Source organism: Rousettus aegyptiacus, unplaced genomic scaffold (genome assembly GCF_014176215.1).
Source record: "Rousettus aegyptiacus isolate mRouAeg1 unplaced genomic scaffold, mRouAeg1.p scaffold_m13_p_7, whole genome shotgun sequence".
NCBI classification, from domain to species: Eukaryota; Metazoa; Chordata; class Mammalia; order Chiroptera; family Pteropodidae; genus Rousettus; species Rousettus aegyptiacus.
The window spans coordinates 28,506,218-28,527,555 of NW_023416310.1; the positions used below are offsets into that span (position 1 = coordinate 28,506,218).

The 21,338-nt window shown below is 51.1% G+C and overlaps 1 protein-coding gene across 3 annotated transcripts in view; it reads left to right on the forward strand.

Annotated features, from left to right (window-relative positions):
* The window catches only part of TTC7A (tetratricopeptide repeat domain 7A), a 111,846-nt gene that overhangs the window by 26,826 nt on the left and 63,682 nt on the right, over positions 1-21,338 (forward strand). For all 3 annotated transcript variants that reach the window (XM_016142185.2, XM_036225227.1, XM_036225226.1), the window contains 5 exons: positions 1,617-1,747; positions 4,152-4,267; positions 15,329-15,407; positions 16,219-16,376; positions 17,002-17,065. In XM_016142185.2, coding sequence (XP_015997671.2) covers positions 1,617-1,747; positions 4,152-4,267; positions 15,329-15,407; positions 16,219-16,376; positions 17,002-17,065 — 548 coding nt within the window. The remainder of the gene's footprint in view (positions 1-1,616; positions 1,748-4,151; positions 4,268-15,328; positions 15,408-16,218; positions 16,377-17,001; positions 17,066-21,338) is intronic.

Genomic DNA, 21,338 nt, shown 5'->3' on the forward strand with positions numbered 1-21,338 from the left:
TTGACATGTTAAGGGCTTGGTTATCAGTCAGATGTTGGGGATGTCAAGCAGGAGAGAGTCGAGTATTCCATTCTTACGGTTCTTCCAGCCAGTTCATCTTGAGCACCCAGTACATGGCAGGTACTCTGTGGGGCACAGAGATGAGAGACCTGGATTCTGCCTTTGGGAATTGACAGTCCTGGACAGCACCCTCCAGTCAGGTCTGTGTGAGTTGAAAGTAACAAACTCAATTTAAACTGACTTTGACCCCCCAAAAAACGGCGGTGGGAGGGTTTATTGGCATATGTACTGGATAGTTTCAGGGAGTAGAGCTTCCGGCAAGGTGCTCAAATAGTGTCTTTAAGAATGCCCTTTTCCATCTTTACTCTGTGTAGACTCCATTTTTTTTGTTCCATGACTACGAGTTTATACAGTCTTTTTTCTGTCTTAAAAAAAAAAAACTGATACAAATATAGTTGTTTTCCTTTACAACATTCACTTCTACTAAGTATACCAGTGTTTTCCCTTCTTGGCTTCTTATAGTTTTGTTTGTTTGTTTTTGGTTTTTCTTTTTTCTTTTTATTATTTATTTATTTATTTATTTATTTATTTTTGCTTTTGTTTGGCTTTAGAGCTCTGCTTTTATTTTAATTTTTAAAAAATTAATTATGGTAAAGAACACATAAAATTTACCATCTTAACCACTGTCAGGTGTGCAGTTCAGTGGTGTTACTTGCATTCACGTTGTGTGGCTTCATTCGAAGGCTTTTCTCTAACACTTTCAGGCTGACCTCTTACCAGCTTACCAAGCCCAGTGAAAAGAGCACAACTTCTGGGATGAGTTCTTTCTCTGCCCGCATCGGACAGTACGCTCCTCCTTAGCCACAGACTGTGACTCTCTTGCTGGGTCAGCCTGGCTCCTGTGCTGCCCAGAGGTGTGGTGGGCTGAGACTGTGGGAGGGATGCTCAAAGGGAAAATGAGGTGCCCGTTGCTGAAAGAAGAGGAAGTGAATTCCAGGGAGGCAAAAGCAGCGGGTGCCCATTCCTCCCAGGCAGAAAAGACCCGAGTGCAGATAACTCAGGTGAAGTGGAAACTGGTTTCATAGGACGGATGCCTGTAAAATGCTGTGTAATTCGAGCATCTTCTGTATGTTAGTGATTGTGATTGTCCAAAAAGATGCGCATTTTGCCCACATGAGGCTGTAGGTACTGGGGGAGAGAAAAGCTGAGCATAAATAACCCCTCTACGATGTGAACCTGGTGAGTGGCTGGGGGGTGGATGTTTTCTTCTAGCAACTGGAAGAAGGGTCAGGAGTGGTTCCTGAAGCAGCTGACCTGTTAGGACAGGCAGGAGCTGGACATGGGGGCCGCAGCGTGCTTTCCCATGTGGGGCAGGGGTGCCTGCTGTTTGCCCATGGCTTGACCCCCGCTGCTGCTAAAACCACCATTGCTTAGCCTCCTCTTTAGCCTCCTCCTTCCCCTCCTCAGACCTCCGCCTCCCACTGGCTGCTCCAGAGCATCGGTGTCCTCGGACAAGCCCACCCTAGGCCCATGGGAAGGGCCGGGAGTGGGGGGGGGTGGGGGGGGGTGGGTGCACAGCCTGAGCAGGGCAGGTCTGAAGTGCTTTCCTTCTGCAGGTCTCTCCCTGGAACGCCTACCCAACTCCATTGCTTCCCGAAACCGCCTGACTGAGAGGGAGGAGGAAGTGATCACCTGCTTTGAGAGGGCCTCGTGGATCGCTCAGGTGTTTCTGCAGGAATTGGAGAAGGTGAGCTCGTCTCTGTTGAGCACCTACATCTACACCGCCCCCCCCCCCACTAACCTTATGGGTCAGCCTTGTACAAATTTATAAAAGCACCCCGCACCCCTCCAAAGACACTCTGCCTCATCAGCTAGAAAATTTATAGTTGACTAATTCTGTTAATGTGAGAGTCTTTACTGCCAGGAAATAGTTTTGATAAATCGATGAGTCCACTCCGTCTGTGAGAGGCCAGGAACCTCCTTGGCGAGCTCGGCTTGTGTGACCAAGTTGATAACTCTGTTTGTATCCGCTGTGTACTCCTCACAGCAACTCTCAAGTAGGTATTCTATTCATCCCTGTTTAGTAGATGAGGTTGGAACAGGTACAGTCAGGCTGGTCCTTAAAAACAAGCTCCCTGGTTCCGGGGTTTCCCCAGAAGCTTCCTACTGGATCCCCTAGGGAAGGTGAGGTCTGGGCCCCTTTCTCCCATTTTTCAGAGGCTGCCAGGGAGCCAGCAGGAGTCTGGACATTCTCAGGCCTCCTCGTCTCCCAGTTTCCCCTTGAGGGCTTTTATGAACTATCTGCAAGACCGTAGTCTCAGGTGTTAGTATACTGTGACGGTTTCCTAGTTCTTCCCTTCTGAGGGTTCTGGGGTTATTGGTGGGAGATCACACAGCGATATTCATCACAGTAACAGCTAACAGTTACCAAGACCCTGCTTTTGTGGCAGGCACAACTCTTGAGTGCTTCACGGGCATTTTCTAATCTAACCCTCACACCACTGGCTGAAATAGGTATTGTCGTAATTCCCATTTCACAAGTGAGGCATTAACTAGCTTCTCGGAGTTTGGACAGCCAACAAGTGGCATAGGCAGGATTTGGACACTGGGGGTGCGGCTCTGACCCCTCGTGGGGGAGGACGTGGGTGGCGCTTAGGCATTCTGTCTGGCAGGTGTTTGGCAGATGTCCGATGGCAGGTGCCGCGGCGAGTAGATTAGGGTTGTCCTGAGGGCGGAGGTGGTTAGGAGCCAGAGACTTAGAGTGCAGGAGACACGTGGACGTCACTTACTTTGGCAAGTGCCAAAATGTCAACCTGGCACCTGAGGGGTCTTTTTGGACGAAGACGCCTCAGGCCAGGCCAGTTCTCGTAGAGTGGCATGTCTCACCCTCAGCACTACTGACATTTGGGGCCAGATGATTCTTTGTGGTGGGGCTGCCCCATGTTTTGTAAAATGTTTAACAGCATTCCTGGCCTCTACCCACTAGATGCCAGCAGCTTCACCCCCTCCTCCCCAACGTGATAAGGTGTCTGCAGATACTGCCAAATGTCCCCGGAGGTCGAAATCACCCTCCTGTTGAGAGTCACTGCCCTAGTGTCCCTCTGCCTGATTGGACTTCAGGAGGAAAGGAACAGTGGCTGAGGGGCTCAGCAGAAACAGGACGCAAGCACATCCCCTGGCAGAAGTCCCCGTGGAGACTCGACAGGTTGAGCTGACCTGTCGGGTGGGTCTCCCTAAACAGCAGTGTTTTCGGAGCTCTTCATATTTGCAATGCATGGGGTTTGGAGGAAACTTTCATGACAAAGATAAAGTCTTTCATTAATCCAGAAGCCTAAGCTTTGGACTTTTAAAAGGAAGATTAAGGTGATGAGCTGTCATAGGGCCCAGGGCTGGAATTAATACCAAGTGGCAGTGGACAGACAAATGGGACCCGATAGCTGGGTAGCTCAGGTCAAGGGAGGCAGAAATGCTGTGTGCCCCTCCTAAGATACAGCCCCAACCTCTGAGCATCTGACAACATCTCTTATATCTTTGATTTCTGAAAAATTGGGTGGATGGCTCATCAATTTTTTTGTGGCATTGTAAAGGCAGGCTGGTTTTGGTGGGGCTGGGTGACCCTCTTAAAGCTGAGGCTTAAGGACAGCTCAGTTAGTAATGTAATTGTTCCTCAGCTTCTCCTGAAACCAAGGGTCCCTGCCCTAGGGCTACTCTGATGTTCCACGGTTATATGACAGGGACCGCGCGGTGCCCAGCGTATAGTAGACACTCAATTGTTTGTCAGATGAATGCACCAATAAGTAGTAGAGATAACCGGGATCTGTAGCTGGCCAGACTTGAGTTTGAGGTCGGGGCACAAGCCAGCTTTGTGACTTTAGGCACTTCCAAGCCTCAGTTTCCTGATCTATAAAATGCAGACAAAACCAGCTTGGTAGGGCTGTTGTGGGCATCCAGCATTCAGATAAGGAGAGAGTACTATAGATGTGTTTTAAAGTGAGTTCGGTTCGATTTGGTCTGAGAATTGCACCATGTGCCATTGGGGCACCTGGGGACTTGGGGGGGTCATGGGGCTACCTGGGCCTGGGCTGACCCTTGCCTCAGCCCCTCAGCCTCAGAACTTTGAACAATGGCTCTCTCTGTGTTCCCTTTCCCAGATCGCAAATTACACCACATCACGGCATCTGAAAGGCTCTCACCCAGTGGACTATGAGCTCACCTACTTCCTGGAAGCTGCCCTCCAGAGTGCTTATGTGACAAACTTGAAGAAGGGGTAGGTCCCTGGAGGCCAAGTGGGACATGGAAGTTTCTCCCTGGCCCAGGTGCTCCTGATGTTGGTGGCATTGTCTGGCCTCCCTCTTCTCTGTGTGTGTGGACGCTTCCCCGAGGGGACCAGTGGGGGCTGGCTTGTTCACAGTTTGTCAGACTGAGGTGTGCAGAGGCGCTCTTGGAGGGCGGGAGGGGGCGGGGCAAGTTCCAGCTGCTGAAGCAATAAAGCCTGCACATGCTTCAGGGGGAGAGCGGTTCTCTTTAGAAGGGAGAGTCTGGGAGCCTGGAGGCTGATGTGGAAAAAGGGGAGGACAGCGAGCCGGGCAGCGGGTGCCAGTCTGTGGTGTTCACTGTTACCTCGGGTGTTGGTAATCTCAATCTCTGCAAAAAGTCAAATAGGAAGGATGATTGCCGCTCATTCCAACTTTAAGGGGGATGAGATGCAGGGGGGAAGGGTGGTAAAAATAAAGGCCCAGCACCCTTGGGGAGATGCCACGGTCCCTGCCGATGAGGTGGCAGAAGGGCTGTTCTCCTGTGCGTTGACTGGAGGGCCCTGGGAACACTCACCTACCGCGGACCCAGGAACTGCGGGGCCAGGACACCGTCCTTGGTCCCGGCTGGGCCCGATGTGGTGGCAGTGTGCTGCTTCCTGGGTGTGTCGGGGGTGGTGGCGAGGGAGGGAGAAGCTTCACAATCAGCAGGACATGTTGCAGACTCCTAGATGGTTCAGGGCCAGTCCTGCCTGCAGAATGCCTCCACCACCTGGCGTCTCCCACGGGGGCGGGGGTCTCCTGTGTCACTCTGCAGAAGAGACTTGGTGCCCGGCAGCTCCCTCCCTGGCATCATGCCACCCTCTGCAGACAACTGTGGGCAGGAGCTGTAGGGACAGCCTGGGCAAGTGGAGGGCTCAGCACACACCTCGCCTCACTCGAGCCTTCCTGGGGCAGCGTGGGGCAGGCAGCCCAACAGGTGTTACCTCCTCTTCACGGGTGAGGAACCTGGGGTCAGGATCACAGAGCATTCTTTGCTCTGACTGGCTGGAGTCTTTTGAAGCCTGTATTTTATTTTCAATATGCTTTATTTTTGATAAATTTCACTTATTCATTCTTTTAATGGAAAAAATTTTTAATAGGCAATTAAACATTGCACATGATACCACGCTTGAACTTTACACTGTTCGCTCTTCTTTTTCTTTTTACTTCCTGAAGTGCTAAGCTAGGGTGGCAGCGGTGTCCCCATTTGGAGTATGTGGACAGGGACACCCAGAGAGCAGAGGCAGCTCACTCACCGAGGGTGGGTCTGGCCCTGGACCCCCGGTTCCTCGGACCACCCCGTGGTCGGGGAAATGGGTCTTGGGGGACATCACAAGGACACTGGGGAGCACACTGCCTCTGCGCCAGCTCCACCATCTGCTCTTTTTGTCATTTTTCGGTTGCTGAGCTTCAGTTTCAGAGAGACAGTGGCCCAGGGGCCCAGCGGGCTGGTTCCTGTTTTCACCACCCAAGCAGCTGAGCCCGGCTGCCTCTTTCTAGCTGGAAACTGCTGTTGCTGGGCTCTGCCCCCACCCTTTAGAGACCCCCCTCAGTCTGCAGCTGTAGCTCAGGGACGACTGGGGGGGACAGAGGAGAGATGCCGCCCTCAGCCCCTGCCTGCAGATTCAGAAAGAGTAGCAGGCTTGTTACCCTAAGCTTGTCAGCACCTTCTGAAGCCCAGTGTGAACCTGAGCAGTTGAGCCTCTGATGCAGGGATCAGCACAGCCTGTTTTGCAAATGTTTAATTGGAGCATAGCCACACCCACTCATTTACATATTGCCTCACCCGCAGAGTTGAGCCGTTGAGACTGAGATCAAAAGGCAAAGCCTAACGTATTTATTCCCAGGCCCTTTGTAGACTAGAGTTTACTGTCTGGCGCCTGCTCTAGATTCAAGAAGTCCTCTCTTCCAAGGCTAAAAGAGAGGTTCTTCTTCTGTTTGGGAGCCCCATGGAGTAGATTTTGTGGGAGGGGGACAGTTCTAATTTCAGTGTTCTGTCCCTTTTATTCATTCATTTTACAAATGTTTATTCTACTAATACATGCCACTTGAGGGCTAAATTTGTGCTGGCACTTGTTTAAGTACATTGCTTGCATGTATATTTAGTCCTCCCAACAGCCCTCTGAGGTGGGTGCTGTTGTTAGCATCCCTGTTCTACAGGTGGGAAACTGAGGCACAGAGAACCTAAATGACTCATCCTGGGGTGAGCCAGGATTGTGTATACAGGGTCTGTCTGACACCCTTAACCACTATGCTACCCTGCCCACAGCAGAAACCCAGGGGTTAATAAGACCCTGCTGCTCACAGCCTGACATTTGTTCCTCTGAGTGTGCTTGAGCTCAGTGGGTGTAGTCCCAGCTTCTGGTTTGAGGAATTTGATGGGCGCTCTTACCACCTAAAGAACATCAGGGCAGAGCCTGGGAGATAGAGGCCATTCAGTGGCCCTCTGCAAGTTCTTCTACCCTCCAGTTCTGCTTCCTCCCTTCTAACAAGGAGCTTCTATTTTTCCTGCATCTAGGGGTGTGGGGGTCCAAGGAGAGAGAGGGAATGAAAAGACGCTTTGAGCACCAGAGGCACTACTATTAACTCCCCATCTGCTGAGGTCTCCCCATCTCCGCTGCTCAGGGCTGCCTTCTCCCCTTCCCCTCACTGCATTTTTTGCAGGTATGATAAGGTTAAAGTGAATGTCAAGGACAGCCAGGAGGGAAGGAAGTAGAGGACTAGCAGATATCAAGCACCTGCTGTGTGCCAGGATGGACCATGTGCTCAGTGCACAAGGTCATGTGACCCAGTTCACACGCCAGGGGACAAAGGCTCAACAAGCTTGAGTACCTTGCCCAACCTCACCCACTGGGATTCCAACTTCAGATCTGAGTGGCCTGGAAATCCATGCCCTTTCCAATTTGGGGGTGTGGAAGGGCAGCCTGGGAAGCCTGTGGGGTATGAGGGAGACAGACGGGACTCTGATGATGGCTCGAGTCTTTGCGCTAATTCTTGGTAGGCTGACTCAGGGCTCTCGTTGCCCCCCCGGGACCTGAGTCACCATTCCCAGAGGGGGTGGCTCCTTCTCTTTTAGCTGGTCCCACACTTCATCAGAGTGGGACTGTTTCCTCCCCTGTCTGCATTCTGTACACAAACGCTTCGTGTGTGTGTGTGTGTGTGTGCGTGCGTGTGTGTGTGTGTGTGTGTGTGGTGGTGGTGCCAGCAGTAGCAGAATCATTGACCATCACCCCCCAGGAAAGCCCAAGTAATTTCCATTACTTTTCTCTTCCTGTCACTGCTCCCCTCCTTTCCAACTTTTTTCCTCTTGAAGCACAAACTTCAGCTCTTAAAACCAGGATACTGACTCTTCTACTGCACCCCCTCCAGCACCTCCCAAATAAAGAGGAATGGAAATTGAATCATCATTTTTTCCCAAGCAGTCAGCCCAAACATTTGAAAGCCTGGGTGTAAGCAGCAGTCTCCAGGACACGTGACAACAACTCAGCCCTTCTCTTGGTTTCCTGGCACCACTTCTAGCCCAGAGGTGGCCCCAGAATGTGACAGATCAACTTCTGAATGCCCAGCTGGGCTTTAAATAACTTCTTCACACCTCTCCCCTTAATAGTAGCTAATATTTACTTATTGCGTGCCATGCAGAATGCTGGGAAGAGGGAAGAAGGGAGAGGTAAAGTACTTGCCCAAAGTCATGAGGCTAATAGGTGGTTTTGCCAGCAGACCTCGTGCTAAACTGGGTCTGTGGGAGCCTATCCCTACATTGTAAGTTTTAGTGACATGCCTGGCCTCCACCCATTAGATGCCAGTAGTTTCCCCCAGACAGTAACAGATGTCCTGGGGTGGGGGTGAGGGGCAGAACTGCTCCCAGTTAAGAACCACCGTCTTAGCCTGAAGTGTGAGAAGCAGAGTCAGGAGGTGATTGAGACCCAGATACCTGACTTCAGATCTTCTCCGCCAGGTCAGCTCTGAAAAGTCCTTTAAAGGGCTCCAGGGTCATTTCCTGATGGTTAAATTCACCCCCACTTGCCCGGGCTCTTGGGGTTTAGAAGGAGCGAGAGAAACCCTTCCCCGTGTTCAGAGCACTCAGGGTCGAGTAGTGGGGGTGGGGCCAAGGTACAAAGGCCCAGAGACAACCCAGCAGTCAGTTTCACAGCCGGCTTCTGAGAGCCCACTGTGTGCCAGGCGCCTCGCCTGGCTCTCGGCGTTGGAGCTGGGAACGGGGCGCGGTCCCCTCCTTAAGGAACTTATATCCCAGTGGGTGCCAGCGGTGAAGGAGCCAGATGTAGACTTCAGACCATGCTCTGTGCTAGGGAGGGAAAGAAGCCAGAGGTGGGGGTGCTGCCGAGACAGGGTGGAGTCCAAGGAGACAGTCCTCCTGAGGGGCCAGGCGCAGTGGAGCTAGGAGCTAAGGTGCTGCTTGGGTGCCAGAAGAGGTTCCTTAGGGCCAAAGGAACAGGGACAGATAGTGGGACCTGCTTCTTGGTAGGGGGAATCTGAGAGCCCGAGCTCATTCCCATGTGGGCTTGGGGTGGACCCAGCCTCCAGAGGGATTGGAGGAACCCCTGCTGAGAATGGGGTGCTGTGCCCCTGGGGGCCAGATGGCCACAAGCAGTGCCTGCACCTAGGGTCCAGCCTTGTCCCTCCAGTTGAGGATCTGACATAATTTGAAGGGTGTGTCTTCCACTGTGCAAAGTGGGTGACGCTTGCTTGAGTTTCAGAAGGCACTTCTTTTATTCTGAGCTTTGGTGAAACCTAGGCCTGCCTCATTCTGGCTTAGTCTGAAACTGCTGTCCGGTTACTCATGTAGCCTGTCTGAGGGACATTCATTTTTTCCAGGGGTCTTGCCCTATTGATCCAGCAGTTAATTCACCCAGATGACTCCTGCCCCTTGCTCTGTGGCTGATGACAGGGTTATTAATTGACCTCAAACTGAAGGTGCTGACCTGAAAGGACAGTCATGAATTGGGAGGCCCCCTCCCAAAGGGCAGGAGCCAGGGATGTCTGGTGTTTGATTCCCCTTGCTGCCACCAGAGGGCAGCCGTGGACTCTGATCAGAGCCTCACTCCAGGCAGTTCTGAGGATGCCAGCTGCCAGGAGGGGGCACCTTTCTGGCAAGTTTCTTTTCTTTTTTTTTTCTTTTTGAGCTGGGGTGGGGGATGGGGGGACAGTGGCAGCTGGGCCCAGAATCCTGGCTGTGGGGGAGTCTTGGCTCTCCTTTGCAGGAAGCAGCTCTGAGGGTGAGGCAGCAGGGGTGCTGGGGTGACGCAGTGCCTGGGAAGCTGGCTGTCCCTTGGTGGCCTTGACCTCACTAGGACCAAGTCTCTGGGCATCTCCCAAGAACACAAACATGAGCCGACTCAGCTCCTTCCCCTGGAGTGGGCAAAGCGCCATTTCTCTTTGGGGTGGTTTTTTCTCTTCCTTCTGCCTAGCCCTGCAGAATCCATTCTTGGCTCAGGGCTGGGCGTGAGCTTGGGCCATGTGTGTTGAACCAGGTTGGATGTGTGTTTTGTGCATGTTCTTTAAAAAAAAAAAAAATTTTTTTTTAATTACTAAAGCAATATGTGCTCATCGTATCAAAACCAAACAGTAGAGAAGGGAGCGTGTATGTTTTCTAAGGGAGTTCCCCAGGGCTTGGCAGGTTGTTCAGCCTTATGAAAGCACCCTTCTCTTCTGCTCTGCGTCTGTGTGCGTTCACGCCTGCGCACACACATGCTTCACCTGGCCAGCTAGGTGCTGATTCAAGAAGCAGCTAAGGCGACCTGGGCTGCAGATGGCTGTGGGAGGAAGGGGGGCTCCACCGAATGAAGAGGTACCTTAAAAAATCTAACTTTGTTTGGTGTGACCCGTGAGGGGTCTGTTCAGTCAGCAGTCATGTTGTCTTATTCTCATCAGCCACCCCCAGTGTCTACAGTTCCAGGGGAGGGCAAGAGGCAGATTACTTTAAGGGAGATTCAGGGACAAAAATCACTCAACAGCGAAGCCCAGAAGAGCTTCCTGCTGGTCTTCGTCACGCTTTGGGGCACAGGGCGACCTGAAGCCCACTGGAGACATACACCCTTCCAGCCTATCTTAATGCATAGCCTTTACTTATCGTTAGCACCCACTACCCACCCTCCATCTCACTAGAAAGGACAACCTCAGTGCCCACAAGGGAAGTGTCACAGCCTTTTTCTGGGGTTAGGGGTGAAGAGGAGAGCTTTAGTTTTTAAAAATGATGTGGGTCCATGACAGGTGTGAACAGCTTGATAACCTTTGAACTTCACCTGACCTTGTCTCCTGATGCAACTCCCCAGCTTGTGGGATCTTCCAACTGGCTGTGCTTTCCTGGGTCTTTGACTGGAAATCTCTCATACAACAGCAGTGACAGCCCTGAAATGGGCACTTCTGGTCAGGGTCGTGTGAACTTGTGTCCGTTTAGGTTTCATTCAGCCATAAATCCCAAGTAGTTTCTTACTCTCTGTTTCAAATCAAACCACACACCTCCCCCCCCAACCAGTTTTTTTATTGTTGTTGTTGAGCATCTACTATATGTAAAATACTTTGATAAACTCTGAATAAATTAAGAATATGGCTGATTTAACAGCCTAAACTCCTTATGTGCAGGACCGTGAACAAGATAACTCATTCACTTGTTCAGTCTCTCAGTTCATTCCAGCAGTATTTGTCGGATGACTGTTGAGAACAAGACTGATGACCAGGTACTTGGTATGTAGTAGACACTTCATAAAGACTTAGTCAATTGAGTCCTGGGAGTCCTGGAGTTCTAAGGTGAGCAAAGGAAAGTATACCCATGGCAAGTCGAAAAACAGGTGTTGTCTTTCCCGGGGTGCCTTTTTAGTTAGAGGGATGTAAAAGTTGAACTCCTCAGTGACTGCAATAAGCCCACCTCTCCCCTCGGATAAGTGACCTGAAAAAGGCAAGCATCTTCTAGGCTTTAATTTTCCCATCAGAAAACGGGAGGTTTTTTATTTCACAATGATCTCTTGAGCGCCTTCTATGTGCCGAGCATTGTACTGGTACCTGAGATGACAAAGCCTGCCTCGCCAACCTCATCAGAAGCTGCGAAAACTGAATGAGACAAAGCACTTGGAAAAGCCCGCACTGCTGCCCGCTGCTGACACGGGGACTTACGGACTTGTCACTTCCCTGCACGTCCCACCTGGAGGCCTCCCTGAGACGAGCCGTTTTCTTTGACCCCTCCCTGCACCCACAGCTCCTTTTTCTTTCTGTTCCTGGTCAGCCAGGCTTTACTTGAGTTGGAATCAGTGGCTTTCTGGCTTCTTCACATGCAACCTGATTCCTGGGCCAGGGTTTGTTTGAGGCCCTGTTTGGATATTGTTAAAAGTAGCAGCTTTGCTCAAAAAGGTCAGCATGAGAGACCAGAACAAAGAGATCTTTCAAGCTGGCCTCTCACGAGGCTCGGTAAAGCCGCCGCTCTACCTGGCATGGGCGGCTTTAGACCTGGGTCAGGATTGCTCCGGCTGGTGGGAGAAACCCCATCTGGTTTCTCGCTTCCCAGAGGCGTGAGCTGAGGCAGAAGGGCGTTCCCAACACCTCAGAACAAGTCAGCACCGTCTGGGAGCCCAGATCCCTCCCTGTGCAGCTCTGGCCACTAAAGCCTCGATGTTGGTTTTTCTCTATGTGCATTTAATAAAATTTGAGATTTGTCCAAAAAGTACATGAGGGTGATTATTTCTTTTGCTAAAGAATTCCTGGGAGCTTATTTTGACCTCGAAATCCCTGATAGATTTGGAAATAGTGAAAATACACAACTTTTTGGACATAGGATCTTGTTAAAATGCAGTTCTGATTCCTTGGTTGTATGTGCTTTTGGGCAAATAGGGTCTCTTCTGGGAGTCTGCATTTCTCCCACACTTTCTGGTGGTCCCAGTACTGCTCGTCTGGGAGCGTTCTTCATGTGTTGCTGATGTAGAGACTACAGACTGAGAGAGGACCGTCCTTGCGCTACAGTAGGAAGGGACAGTGGTCCCTCTTGGCTCTGACCTCGTGGTAGTAGCCTGGGCCAGGCTGGCAGGTAGCCCACAGAGTGGAAAATCACTCACAGGTCCCAGCACTCACCAGCCTCCTTTATTCCTCTGGGCCATAGGATCCTACTCTGGGTCAGCCTCACCTTAGCCTGTGGCCATTTGGCCCAGCCCCAGGGCAGAGCTGTCCCGAAGCCTGAGTGCCCTGCAGACTGAGTGCCAGGAGCCAGCCATTTCTTCCCTGCTGGGAGCTCATGCGATCGCTGCCTTGTTTCTCTTTTCCGGTGGTGTCCTGCGGTCCAACTCTGGGTTCTTTTCTAAGGCAGTGGCCTCGGTGGCACCAGAGGGCCCCTGCTGCAGACTTCTGCGTGGACTCGTAGGGGCACCCAGCCTGTCCCTGGGTGTGGTTTGTCTACCAGGGAATCCTATTCTTTTGTCCCATATGGGGACGGGGAACGATGGAAAGAGAAATATAGACGCAAAGCTGGAGTACCTCCTGGAGGTACTTCTGTCTCCTCTTCCCTACTCCTTAGCTTCTGAACATTCATACAAAATAATGGGGCAAATTAAGACGTAAGTAATATGATCTTTAAGATCTATGTTAGAGGAGGAAAGGAAATAATATTTAGTGAACCTCTAACACATGCGTAGGTGTGCTAGGGCTTCTCTTCCATCCATCTTCCTGACAGAACCGTGACCAAATGAGGAATCTTCCTCATACAGATGGGGCGACTAGGACTCGGAGAGGCTGCCTTGCTTCTCAAGATTACAGATTTAGGATCTGGCTGCAAAGCTGGGGTTTCCATGTCTGGTTGTCCCTGTCTTTGTAGCATAGGAGAACTGGAAGGCACTGAGGGTCATCTAAACCAGTGGTTCTCAAACTCAAGTGTCTGTCGGAACCCTCTGGAAGCTTGATAAAACTCATATTCCTGGGCTTCACCCTAGAGTTTCTGATTTAGCAGGTCCAGAATGGGGGCCTTATAATTTGCTTTTCTCATAGGGTCATGGGATGCTGATTGCACTGGTCCAGGGACCACACTTTGAGAACCCGTGGTCCAAACTCTTGTTTCTCAAAGTGTTGGAAAAGTAGCTCTTGTGATTCACAAGATGGTTTTAAGTGATACACAGTAGCACACCAAAATCCATGATTTTGTGTACTTTTAATGAAGGCGAGAGATCTACTAAAGTAAAAAGAAGATATAAAGAAAAGTATTACATAAATGACGCTGACGATATGCAGCTAGTAGCAAAAATCGTAAATATGGTGCGCACGTAGCACAAGTCCGGGAGCTGCTGATTTAAACCGAAGGCCTGATTTTATAGGGGAAGAGACCACGTACAGCCCACAGAGGTGATCCCACCTCCCTGGGCCTCTTGTCTATCAGTAGCAGTGGCCACACATGAACCATCTAAGGGCACTGAGGTGCCCTGACCCACTTGCTCCTCCCATGTATTCAGAAGCTCTTGGCATGGTCGGGAAGACTTTTGTGACTCTGTCTCTATCTCAGAGGTCTTTGTCTCCATTCTCAGCCCTACAAACAAGGGTCTGTGTTTATAATGTTGGTAGTTTATACATTTTGGGCTTGCTTGTCTGAAATCAGATGTCCCAGAAGGCAGGGACTTGATCTAAAAACCCGACCTTTTATGGCTCCAGACCCCGAAGCCCCCAGGAATCTTGTTTCATGCGTGAAAGTTGCAGGAGGGGCTCACATGACTTTCCTGGCCTCCACCTTTGACTTTTCACCCTCTGTGACCTTTTCATTTCTTAACTTGCTGGCTCATCAGCCTCTGCTTTCCATTTTGTGCTGTAATCCAGCGAACCCCTAGAGCAGATGAGAAGGGTAGTCCTCAGACATTGGCTGAGCACATGCCGTGTGCCTAGGGCTGAGCTTCAGCAGCCAGATGAGCCCCTAGGTCACGAGGGGTCGGCCTGTAAATAGAAAATGACCGAAAAATGTCATGCTTGCTTCAGAAGAAGAATTAACAGGGGTGCAAGAGCGACACAGCATGAGGGGGGACCTGGGACGGCTGCGAGGAGGAAGTGATGTCGGGCAGGGGTTTTAAAGGGTACTCAGGAGAAAGGCTAGTTAAGGAAGTGAGAGAAGCCTGTGCCGAGGCTTGACGTAGGGAACCATGGTGGGTCATTCAGAAAGGACTTGAATGGTGGGAATGAGATAGGAGAGAGGCAAGAGGCGGAGCCAGACAGCCCCAGGATGCCTGACGAAGGCTTGGATTGGATTCCGTGAGCGCTGAGGGAACCAACAAAGGGGCCAATGTGGGGAGGAACCAATAACTTTTGCAAGGTGGGCAGACCCCTCAAGGGGTGGCGAGAGCAGTTTCTCAAACTATAGTTCACAACCTCTTAGTGGGTTGCAAGATCTGTTTAGTGGGCTGCAGCCAGCATTTTATGAAAAGGGACATAGAGAAAGACACAAAATAAAAAATAGAACGGTTTACACATAATAGAAACTTGCTTCAGTTTTAGGTGAGGAAAGTGTGTGACTATACTGGACCGCAATGTCAAATGTATTTTTTATCATGGAGCACACTTTAAAAAGCTTGAAAGGGACTTGAAGGCACAGAGGGCTGACTGGAGGGTGTGAGACTGGCCAACGTGATTATCCAGGTGATGCAGGCCAGTCTAGGGCCCTGGCGGAAGCAACTGAGAGGTGAGGATGGATTCTGGTGTTGACCAGATGTAGAGGCTGAAGATGGAACATTTGAAACTGACTCAATTCAGAAAGTCTGACAGCAGCCCAAGGCTCTTAGGCCAAGAAAATATCTTGTTTCAAACACTGGATCTTGGTCCCTTTCCGGTAGCAAACTGGAAGTTTGAGTTTCAGGGAGTCTGGGGAGAGGGATCCCTTTGTTCTTTGGTGGCTGGTGTCCTGGCCCTCTAGGGTCCTGGTGTTAGAACTCTGATCTTCTGTTCCAGTTACTGAATGTTTTTAAATAAAACTCAGGCGGGCCCCTAGTGTCTGCAGGTTTGTCGAGGATGCCTTTCTAGGAACCGGGCTGCTAATGCCCTTGCTTCTGCTGTCTTCTCCATAGGAACATCGTGAAAGGCATGAGAGAGCTCCGGGAGGTCCTGCGGACTGTGGAGACCAAAGCAACTCAGAACTTCAAAGTGGTAACACGAGGGAGGCCCCAGGGCTGGGCTCTGGGTGCTGGGTGCTGGGTGCTGGCTGTGGCCGGTTTATTCCAGGGTCGACTTCAGCAGGAGACAGCAAAAGTCCTGGCAGGCAGCCCCTGAATCCAGGATGGCAATATAGCACACGCACACTTCTGCTCCCCCCATCTGTGCTCATGGCCGACATTGTTAGTCTCAGCATTCTCCCCCACTAAGCCTAGGAAGCACCCTCAGCATCCTTCCCATCATAGCACTGCAGGCGGCCCCTAGCCTTAGATCAGAGTTGAAACCTACTGCCACCCTTTCTTAGCAAGGTGGTGCGCTAATTCTTATGAATTTGTTTATGATCTTGGTAAATAACCTAGACTTTTCTTTGCTGTTCCAATTTAGGCCTGCCTTCTTAGGCTTTCATTCACCCCAAATCAGAGCTTGGTTCTCACTTTCGAATTTTGGTCATCTATCAAAGAAGTATCTAGTAGAAGGAGCTGCCTCTGCCCATGGCTTTATGCTCTGCAAGTGCCTGTGAATATACTCAGAGCTGTGCTGGGCTTCATGGGGTCATCAAAAGAAGGAATGCACCTTTTGTCTAGGGGAGGAGAGAGGGTTCAAAGTTGAAGAGCCACGGAAGGCCAATAGAAGGGGTGGACAACCTCAGTGCAGGAGGGGGCCCCTTAGGAGTAGAATAATGGGCCTCCTAGAGGGATAGCACTTGGCAAAGTGGGGACATTTGCTGAGAGGTAGATGGAGGGCATTCTGGCCAGATCGGGAAAGCCAACATGTACCTAAGCCTGAGCCCCTCCCTCTCTGCCAGATGGCGGCCAAGCACCTGGCAGGGGTCCTGCTGCACTCCCTGAGTGAAGAGTGCTACTGGAGCCCCCTGTCCCACCCTCTGCCCGAGTTTATGAGCAAGGAGGAGAATTCCTTCATCATGCAAGCCCTGCGGAAACCTCACCTCTACGAAGGCGACAAGTAAGCTCCGCTTGCCCTCCTGGACCACGCCAGCCTCATGCCACGCCTAGGGTTCGACCCCCACTGGCAGCCCCTCTCTCTTCCCCATGCTTTGCTCCAGCTGCCACCCAGCTAGCTCACTGCCAGACAGGCCCTGCGCTATCAGCAGGAGCCAAATAGACCAAAGAAGGCAAGTCTTGGTTAGGGGTTGGCAGGAAATTCCCATGAGGCATCCAAAAGTCACACAAATTATTAAGGGAATACCTGCCTTCCTGATAGTCTTACTGAATACACCATCTCTCTCGTTTGTGCCAATAATTGAAGACGGAGGTCTGTGACAGCCTAGCAGAGAGCTTCTCTCTCGCTCTGCTGATGCAATACCGGGTGCAGGAAGGGCCATTTCTTTCCCCGGAGTATCTGCAGTATTTCCGGCCAGTCTGCCCACTGCGGCCTTTCAGATCCATAACTCTGGGCCATGATAAAGAGCTGCAGGTGGTATCTGGTGCCTGTGAATTATGCAGGAGAGGGTCACCTTACCACAGCTGGTGCTGACTCCAGGACAGAAGAGCCAGTGTGGCAGGCGTGGCAGGCCAGCGGTGCTGCCTGAGGGCCGTGCTGGAGCCAGGCCTTGTTTTGTGTCTTTCAGCCTCTACTGCCCGAAGGATAACATTGAGGAAGCCCTCCTGCTGCTCCTCATCAGCGAATCCATGGTAAGCCCCAGGGTCCTCCTCTGCCCCTGTGGGGTAGGGCTGTGGGCTCGGGCACAGGCTGCCAGGTCCCAGCCGTGCTCTGCCGCCAGGGACGTCCCGGAAGCAGTGATCTTGGATCTGCTCCCCACACAGGGATGAGGCTCGCTCACTAGCTTTGAGTCAAGTGCATAAAGCTGCATTTGGAGACCTAGGTCCTGTCCCCAGATGAGTAGAAACTGAGCTAAAAAATCCCCACCCATTTCTCCTGGGATTACAAGAGATGGTTATCAGCATGTCAACGGTGCGCACTGAACAGCTCTGTGCTGGGTCCATGACCCACGTAAGGGGGTGGAAGGAACATGCACTTTCACAGCAGAAGGCCCGGGTTCACGTTCCAGCTCTGCCACTCATTGACTGAGGGCCCTGGACAAACCACCTAATTGCTTTGAACCTCAGTTTTCTCACCTATAAGATGATAGTCATTCCCAGAGGTAAGTGTGCCTGGAGAAGAAATTCACTCATTTGCAAAACTATTGATCAAGCATCATGTACTTTGTGCCAGGCCCTGTGCTGGATGCCAGAGTTGCAGCAACGAACAAATAGAGCACAGCCCTGCCCTTGCGGAGCTTATGTCCCAGTAAGGGTGGTGGCCTCAGAGGTTAGGAGCCTCAGGTTGAGACTAGGTTTTTTAAAATGATGCATCTGAGAGCAGTGTGTGGAAGCAGAGTTTAAGAAACCAAGTCCCCACAAGCTGGATCCCTGAACAGCCAGAAACAAGTGTTCCTTTGGACACTCAGGACCGTGTGATGCTTATTTAGAGAACTCTGGTCAATGGGTTACCTCCGACTCAAGCAAAGAAGGATGCTGGTTCTCCAGCAAGGAAGGATGCTAGTCTGGGGGGTGAGAGATTGTATTCTTCCTCAGCCAGGCCTGGTGCATTTGGATTCCAGAGTTCCCGTGAAGGGACATGGATATTTGGATCTGAGTGCAGACTGGCCAGGGTGTGGTTCCTGAAAGGTTGGCACTGTGTGTGATTGTAAGGGGGAGGACGTTTCTCCAGGGAGGGCATGTCTAGCTGGTTTGCCCAATGTGGAGACAGAAGGACCAAGTGGCAGATCTGATTTTCATTGGAGAATGATGTGCCCCTCACAGAAAAAGGACCCTCTGACCACAGACTGAACTCGTTTCTAATTATGAAATCTCAGACATAGACCGTAAGTACCCCATCTCTGCCCTCACACACCTCAGTTAGCCACCTCATCACCTAAGCTCTAAGGTGAGATTGCACCGAAGTCACCTGTCTTGGGAAATACCAGTCATGATTGTCACCTTCCTGTACTAAGAGTTTCAGGTCCACAGGTGGAAGGTCAAAAGATGAAAACAGGAACATTTCTTAGGTCCTTTCTCTGCCGAGTTCCAAGATGATTATCTCACATAGGTAGAAATTATGTTGAGCCATATGAAAACGTAACAGTTTCCTATGGTCAGTCTAACACTAATATGTTCCCATCTTACAGATGGATAAGTACAGTCCAGGGCAGGTACATGTCTTGGCCAAGATCATACTCTAATAATCCTTGTAGGCATGATTTGAATCACACCTGTCTTCCTAAATAGCTTCCAAAGTACTGGCTAGGATCAAAGCACTCCGTCTCCCCAAGTATTTCCTGTGGCCTCTGCTTGACCTGGGTGCCCAGGACCAGAGTTCAGGTGCCTTTCCGTTAAGGTTATTCCCCATCAAACCTCAAGCTGCCCATAACAAGGTAGAGAATGGCATTTTACTAAAAGATGGCCCACATTTGGAACCAAGGTAAATATTCCTAAGTTTGTGGTTTCCCTCCACGTAGCCTTTCCGTCTCTTGAGAGGCCGAGTGGCAGGCCGGCCTGCCCAGGGGGCTCAGAGGGTCCAGACCAGCAGGCCAGGCAGTACCCTGGGAATTCCCTGTGGCACACGAAGCAGAGGAAGTGCTCAGATGCTAAGTACACTGCAGCCGAGAGGAGGCACCTCACCCAGGGCTGACTGGTTTGTTTCCTCTTGCTCACACCCAGCCTGTCACACATTTAGAAACTTCGAGAATTTGAGAGAGAGCTTTGGTGATAGACTGAGCTTTGGTGACTCATCTACAGAGGGCTTTCCTCCTGGGATCTGGATCTGGCTTCCGTGGCTTGGAGCACTTTCTCCTAGTGACCAGACTGACTCTGGCTTCTCTCTTGTGCTTTTTCACACCTTCCTTCCCTGCAGTCACAGCCTCGAGTAGGTGTGGGCATCACTGCCGAGCCCCCCAGGCCGCTGCTTTGACCCCTCTGCTGAACCGTGAGGCTCAGTCTGGCCTCCACGTACCTGGGGGGTTTCCTCATTTCTCTTTGACCCCGGCTGGATTTGGCTGCAGATAATAGGGAGAAACCTCTAGAATTAGCAGTTGGCCGCGGTGGCTGCTACTCATGTTCTCCCTGATACTTTCAGAACTCAATATGCTGCAGTAACGTTGTTCCGGCACAGCCAGCCCAGCAGGCATGATCCTAGCTCTGTTCCTCCAGCATCGCCAGGGCAGCTGCTCCAGGAAGGGGTGTTCGCGTGTTTCCTGAGCACGTCAGCCCCTGTTTTGTAGTTTGAAACTCAGAAGAATAGCCTGCCTGCATGGGGTCTGGGTGTGAGGCTAGTGCCTTGACTATGGTGTTTTTGTTACAGGCTGACTGTGATCAGAATGAATGAGTCCTTGTCTTTCAAGAGGTACATTGAAACCTTACAAATGCGTCAACAGAAACATAAGCGATATGAGCTATAACTGGTTGAAGATTTGTGTTTTGGACCCAGTTTTGAGTCTTCGGGGCTGAAAGCGCGTTTTAAAATCCGTCCACCCACCCATGCGTCCAGTCTTGTTTGAGCAGCCGCAACGTGCCAGGCTGTGCCCAGCACTGGAGATACACTGGTAAACAGCTCCCTCAGAGCCCCTGTCCCAGGTGTACTCCCACCTGGTGCAGTATGTGCTCTAGAACATGGAGGAAGCCCTGGTCCCCAGATCAGAAGGAATTACCCCAATCGGCTGAATCCTAAATGCATATTTTAGTTTTTGAAAGACCCATGTATTAAAACCAGCTTGATTTTCTCAAACAGTTGGGGAACGAAGAGATATGAGAATCTTAGCCATTTCTAAAATACTGACCTAGGGGGGAAAAATTACTGATCTAGGGCATAAAGGTATGTGCAACAGCAAACCGAATCTTCAGGTCCCGGTTCATTCAGCTGTTGGAGAAGTTGCTGCTGGCGTCAGGCTCTTGGGAACTGAAAGGGCAGAAAGGCCTGGTAGTGAGTGATGGCGGGGTCAGGGAGAAGCCTCTGGAGACTGGGGCCCCACAGGCTAACACTAACTTTGTGCCATGGCCAACATCAGGCATCGGCAATTTGAGTCTTGAATTTGACATTGACAACCTGTGTGGCCTGAGCAAGTTTCTTACCCTCCATTTTTGCATCTGTGAGATGGAGCTATTAGGGCCTCTCTTGCAGGGGTTTAGGCAGATTAAGAAAGGGAACATGGTGCCTGGTACGTTGTAGGCGTTCAACACGTGTCTGTTTTGTCCTGATAAATACTTGATTCTGACTCAGTCATTTTAGAAAACATTTAGGTTCAGATCTGTTTGGGAGAAAAATTGGCTTGAGGATACCATTTGTTTTTTTTTGTTTTTTTGTTTTTTTTTTTTTTTTTTTTTTTTAATGCTTCCTGGGCTTCATTCCATGTGGGACTCAGCAGACGAGCACAGATTGTTCCAGCTCTTGGCTCCTGGTTTGCTGTCACACGGGGCCCCACTCTGCTGCGGGCTGCAGTGGTAAAGAAAGGGTCTGATCACACTGCCAGCTCAGAACACTCAGTTCAGTACAGGGGAAGAGCCTCTCATCCTGGCTGGCAGGAAGAGCTGTGATTTCTGCTATAGGAGGCCGACGTGGCAGGAGAACAGGGGGCTGGCGTGGGCCCAGCCTGGGTCACTGGGTAGATGGGACATGTCACAGAGCATGTCCTTTCTCAGCTCTGTGGATGGGCAGTTCAAGAGCCAGTGGTACTTAACGTCTGCCAGTGGGGGACGACAGCATGAGCGGAACATGACAGCATCCCCCAAGGAGGGTCAAGCATCAGGCACAGATGCTGCCAGGAGAGCCTCTTCCAGGGCGATTGCTGTGGGGTATCAGCAGCAGGCCCTGAGGATGGGTCGTTGGCCGACGGAGAGGCTGTGTCTGAGAACAGGGCTGAGTTGGGCCCTGGCCACATTGCCCAACAAGCTTGCACAGAGGCGGCATCTG